Below are 6156 nucleotides of genomic sequence, written 5' to 3' on the forward strand. Positions count from 1 at the left end.
ACGTAACACTGACTAACACTGTACAGTGTTGTTAAAACGTAACACTGACTAACACTGTACAGTGTTGTTAAAACTTAACACTGACTAACACTGTACAGTGTTGTTAAAACTTAACACTGACTAACACTGTACAGCATTATTAAAACTTAACACTGACTAACACTGTACAGCGTTATTAAAACTTAACACTGACTAACACTGTACAGTGTTATTAAAACTTAACACTGACTAACACTGTACAGCATTATTAAAACTTAACACTTCAAGTCAAATAACTCTGATGAGAGTAAAAATGATTCTAAGCAGAATTAATGACTCCACTGTGGTGACAAATCAGCTCTGATTCTCATGCTTTTCAACACTGCATTGAGTTATTGATGGTTAACACTGGAGGTTCATATCCCTCCTTTGAGTGTTAATTGGACACTTTAATGTGTTTACTTACTTTTTTGCTGTGTAGATGGGTGTAAAACAGACACTGTGAGGTGTCCCTGGCAAATTTGAAAGTGTAAGTTTAGAGTTAACTCTTTGGAGTTAAGGTTAACTCTTTATAGTGTTGCGTTAACATTACWCAGTAATTTCTGGATAAGTGTAATGGAGTCGACCTTCACACACCAGGAAGTACCTCTCACTCATGGTGTCGATTTATGGTCAATAACATCAACTTGAACTTGAATAACTAACCAACCTGAACAAGACAGCTAACTAGAACAACTAATTTTTGCTCTCATGATCTTCTTTAATAGTCATACATGCAAAACACATAATTGCACAAGATYACCCAGCATTCCTTGCTATGAAAATACTGGTCTGTCTGACAAGAGATGGAAGAGGGTGGGGCTTTCAGAATACTTCTTTCAACACTGCGTGGTGTCATAAAAAGCATTTAAGAACAAAAATAGCCAAATCCATTGCAGTATTGTACAAAGTAAAAGGATTTATTTAATGATAAAGGTCTGTTTATATTATATAATGCAATAATTGTTCCACACTTAATCTACTGTATTGATGTTTGGGGAAAATCATGCAAAACAATTACAAATCCTAWTTTTATTTTCCAGAAAAGAGCTGTAAGAATTATCACCATCAAACATTACCATCACCCATCAAAAATTCATTGTTCCATCAGTTGAAGTTATTGAAATTCAATGATTTGGTTTGGTTATGGTATTTTATCCGTCACATATAGGGCTATTAAAAACACATTACCTTTAAACATCCAATTACACTTTGTTAAAAGAGAGAGTTGTTATCTCAAGGGGATAGAAATGTTTGTTAAACCCAAATTTGGAACCAGTTNGTGTGTGTGTGTGTGTATATATGTATATATATATATATATAGTGTTTCCAGCAAAAATAAGTGTGTAAAACAGTTTAGTTTTCAGCGAGTTGTGATTGATTAAACAGGCTGATACTTCATTGAGCAAACGTTTTTTCCAAGATGGCGGCCCCGCGGCTCGACTGCAGCATTAGCAGTCCGTCTATCTACTCTTTACGTTTATGGTTACTACCAGCAGTGACGATTAATACTTACTTTCTTGAAAAACTTTTGTATATCCACTTTTCACTGAGCATTCTCCTGGACTGCTCACTGAGCCTTCATGCTGCACTTAGCTGGCTCTGTGTGTAAACTTGCTATTAAGGTTGCAGGAAAACATGGACTGGATTTTATGTGGTGGGAGGAGTACTCTATGAACAAGTGGAATGGACTGAATAACGACGCACTAAAGAGGATTTCTACCTTACACTATAAATTAAAGGGAGACTGACAGATTTATGATCATATATTTTAGTTAATAATGAAATGTTAAATGGTTATTTAATCTGACCACATCATTGAATTTTTGGAAAAAAAATTTACACCAAAATATTTTAGGGGGGCTCCAGCCCCCCTAAAATAGGCCTAGTGACGCCACTGTTACAAAACAAGTTTTACACCACTCAAATGAACTGTTGTTGAGATATTTGCATGCGAAGCAACAGGAAGTGATGTGTCAAAGGGGAATGTCTGCATGTGAACAGAGTGTTATTAAAATGCCACAACACAGGACGTAGACAAGAATTTGATGTTTCTTCAATTTATTTTGAATGACTATCAGAGAGAGATGAAGAAGAGTCAGAGTTTGAACAACATTGTTTCAATAAGCAAAGACCAGAGATTTTTCTTTCTGAAAGAGTTCCTTTTTGATGTCACTTCCTGTTTCACTTTTGCTGAACCTATTCCAAAGAAAAGATGCCAGTTATGTAACAAAAAGAGCAAACATTGTGTGTTTTATGCCAAGTTTCTTGCGTATAAATATGTTTTCTTTGACCTTTTGTATATGAAGAATACATGTCACAGGCACTTTAAAGATCCATGTAAAAATGGATATTTGGCTCCAGAATGTTTCATCCTTACTGTATCGTGTTTGTCGAAAGGACACTCACAGATATGAACAACATGGGGGGGGCTTTTTCTCTGTCGTCATGGTCTGAACAGGAACAGTCATGGGATGTGGCGTCTCAAAGTCCAGCCAGTTCAACAAAAACTCCAGGAAAGGTAAAAAACAACAATCATGAATACTTATTTTCAAAAATAATGAGATGTTTGTTTCTAAATATTCAAACTAAATCATAAATTCTGTTTTTTTGTGTGTGTTTTTGATCTGCTGCATGCAGCCGTCACAAGTAAGTTGCATCGGTGCCACCCATTTGTTTGTCCTATTAGCTAAATATCGCATCAGTCAATGAGATATTTTAATATGTGAAGCTGAACCTATTCCAAAGAAAAGATGCCAGTCAGTCGGTCAGTTTTACAGACATAAAGCTAATATTTGGTGTGGTAGTAGCTGAGAGTCATTCACAACACATTCTGTGATCATTAAAAGATTGTGTTTGAGAGTTTTTAATCATGTTTATGAGCAGAAAAACTGTTTTCTCTGCAGCCATCAGAGCTGCCATCCTGATCCAGCGATGGTACCGTCAGTACGTCGCCCGCACAGAGATGAGGCGGAGATACACCTGGCACATCTTCCAGTCCATCGAATACTCCGGACAACAGGCCCAGATCAAGGTGAGACACTAACGCAGCATCCAATCTGCTTCCTAAAAAATAAAAAATAAAAAAATAAAAAAACAAAGCTCCACCTCATCTTCCTCCTTCTGTCCACCGTGCAGCTTTATAATTTCCTCGGCTATCTCATGGACAACTTCACACCGTCCAGCACTGAACGTAAGGTTTTCCACACTCAGATCATTTCTGCTCCTTCTACTTGAACCCCTGACCTTCAGGCTGTGTGTCCACACCTTCCAGGAAACCTGATCTCGCACATATTCAGAGAACACGAGGTGTGTCTGGACGCAGAATGGGAGCGGTACTTCTGCTACCAGACCATCGAGGTGCCAGAGGTTTACACTGGACCACATCTCACCTTCCCYCTGACGGTGGAGCAGGCGGTCGGCCTGTTGGAGGCCTTCAGGAACAAGAAAGTAGGGGCAAAGCAGAGAGACGGGCTTCACGCTGCATCTTTGTTTAGCTACGGAGTATGGGGCAATCTAAGGAAAAAAATTAAATGTCCAAGAGCAGTGATTCCCAACCAGGGGTACGTGTACCCTTTGGGGTACGTGAGCATATTACAGGGGGTACGTGGAAAAATTTCCCAGATGTGTAAAAAAAATAATAAAATAGGACTAGAATATGTAGGGCCCTATGATTTCAGCAATGCCAAAAATGCAGGCGAAATCACGGAATTGACACAAAATGGACTCAAGTATAAAATGCGGAATCTCTTGGAATTTGTTCATTTGGTCGAGTTTTTGATGTATTTTGGAAAATTCAATGTATTTTGGACGCTGCTGCTTCCTGCACCTGACGTTACCTGGTTAATTTATTTAATCACTTATTCACTTTCAAGGCAACGTTTGATTTGAAAAGAATAAAATGCCTGAGAGTTAAAGGTTCTAGGGCRTTAAATAAATAAATTTCATTTAATAATCAGTTGTTGTACATTATAGTTYTAGAGAATCATCATTACKTTTTGACAGAGGGGGTGCTAGTATGACAAAATGGCTTMGGGGGTACACAAGTCTAAAAAGGTTGTCCAAGAGTCTTAAAAGCCCWATAATAACTAGAGAAATTGCATTTCCTKCAAAAATGCAAGTGTGAATGCCTGTTGCTGAAAATRTAAGCTGAAAGCTGCTGAAGAAGCTGAAATTGAGCTGAATTAGCAAAAGTATCATTATAAGTTAAATTTGAAAGTAACAGCTAAAACTTTGCTGCGTTTTAGTTAGCACAAGAAGCAGATGTTTGCTTAATTTAGCAGAAAAAAGTTAAAAAAGCTAAAAAAATATGTATTTAGCTTAAAATGCTAACTTTAGCTAATAAAGGCAAATTATTAACTAAAATGGCAGCAAGTAGCTAAATATAGCAGAATGCATCTGTAAGAAGCATAATTAGCACAAAGTAGTAGAAAAAAGCAGAAAAATGGCAAAAAGAAGCAGAATTTTAGCAGAAAGTGCAGAAAACAGCTAAAATTAGCATAAAAGTACCTAAAATTAGCATAATTATAAGCTAAATGTTGTAGACACTAGTATAAATTGGCAACCAGATGTTGAAAAAGTTGTGAAAAATTAAACTTGGAAGAAAAAACTGTATAAAACTATTAAAAAGGGACAATTTCTGGCAAATATGCTAAAACAGCCGAAGTTTTTAGCATAACAGCTAAAAAAGTTGCTACAAGTGTTTTAGTTAGCATAAGGAAGCACAACGAGCACAAGTTTGCTGAATTTAGCTTAAAAAGTTGTTAGAGCTACAAAAAYATKTATTTAGCTTAAAATGCTAACTTTAGCTAATAACAGCCAAAAATTAGCTAAAATAGCTGCAAGTAGCTGAATATAGCAAAAAGCATCTGTAAGAAGCATAATTAGCACAAATTGCAGAAAAAAGCAGAAGAATAGCAAAAAGTAGAATTTTAGCTGACATGGCAGAAAACAGCTAAAATTAGCATAAAGTAGCTAAACTTAGCATAAAATAGCTAAAATTTGCACAAGGTAGTAAAACATAACCAGAACAATCAGTGTAAGGTTTTGTAAAGATTCAAGAACAATTTGAAGGGTTTTAAGGTTGTTGAAAATAGCCCCATTCATTTTCAATGGCAAAAAAGTAGCCGAAAAAGTGAAATAGCTAAAAAAAAAAAGTAGCTGAAATACCAAAAATCATAGCAAACCATTCCTGAATGAGCTGAAAGTTTTGATGTATGAATTGTTGTAGTAGCGTAAAAATTGCGGAAGGAGTTAGAGCCCAAAAAAACATACGGAAGAATAAAGAATAAAGAGAAACATGAAATCAATAGGTCGAATGCCCCAACAGGCATTCACCCAACTAAAGCACAGTTACCAAAATGTCATTCAAAAGCAGGTGTTACGAAATGCAAAATGACCTATAAAATAAATACAATAAAATGACCACAAGTAAATAAATGGGAGGAACACTGTTTTATAAAATGCAAAACGAACACGGCGTTAAAAMCTTTGCTGTGTTTTTGGCGTCTGCGACCTTCTCCCTGACTCGTCTCTCTCTCAGTAGCAGCTGCACTCGCGCTACGTCCTCCAGCTGCTCCTGGAGACGTGGAAGCTGCTCCGGATGTTTCCCAACATAAACCGCATCTCCACCTGCCAAAGCAAAGTGATCACCATCTGTGGTGAGAGCACGCTCGTCTGTTCTGATCTCTGACGTGGTTTGCGRGGTGGTGACTGGAAACAAGTGAAACGCTTCTGTTGTTTCTTTATTTAACTGGTGCATTTTTCTGCTCAGGTGATTTGCACGGACAGCTGGAGGATCTGCTGCTGATCTTTTACAAGGCGAGCTCTTCTAAAAACTAAACACCAAAGGTTTTCTGTGTGTGATGAAAGCTGTGCAACACAAAAACAGCTCAGATAATTTGGCAGAWTTTGAGCTAAACTTTGATGTGGTTGTAGCTGGGAGTGAATCAGGGTCTTTAACCCACTGATGATCATGTTTGTCCCTCAGAATGGCGTCCCGTCTCTGGAGAGGCCATACGTGTTCAACGGAGACTTTGTGGACCGGGGCAAGGACTCCATCGAGATCCTCCTCATCCTCTTCTCCTTCCTGCTCGTCTATCCGTGCGACGTCTACCTGAACAGAGGAAACCACGAGGA

General features: G+C 37.7%; 1 protein-coding gene across 1 annotated transcript in view; it reads left to right on the forward strand.

The window, feature by feature from the left end:
- Positions 1-6156, forward strand: part of ppef2a (protein phosphatase with EF-hand domain 2a) — a gene marked incomplete in the record, with an annotated part of 18405 nt that overhangs the window by 2855 nt on the left and 9394 nt on the right. The window contains 8 exon segments of the mRNA XM_014024214.1: positions 2480-2539; positions 2659-2667; positions 2925-3052; positions 3157-3211; positions 3293-3468; positions 5564-5678; positions 5792-5838; positions 6008-6156. Of these exon segments, the coding sequence (XP_013879668.1) occupies positions 2488-2539; positions 2659-2667; positions 2925-3052; positions 3157-3211; positions 3293-3468; positions 5564-5678; positions 5792-5838; positions 6008-6156 (731 nt within the window).

The sequence above is a fragment of the Austrofundulus limnaeus genome, unplaced genomic scaffold (genome assembly GCF_001266775.1).
Source record: "Austrofundulus limnaeus strain Quisiro unplaced genomic scaffold, Austrofundulus_limnaeus-1.0 Scaffold413, whole genome shotgun sequence".
NCBI lineage: Eukaryota > Metazoa > Chordata > Actinopteri > Cyprinodontiformes > Rivulidae > Austrofundulus > Austrofundulus limnaeus.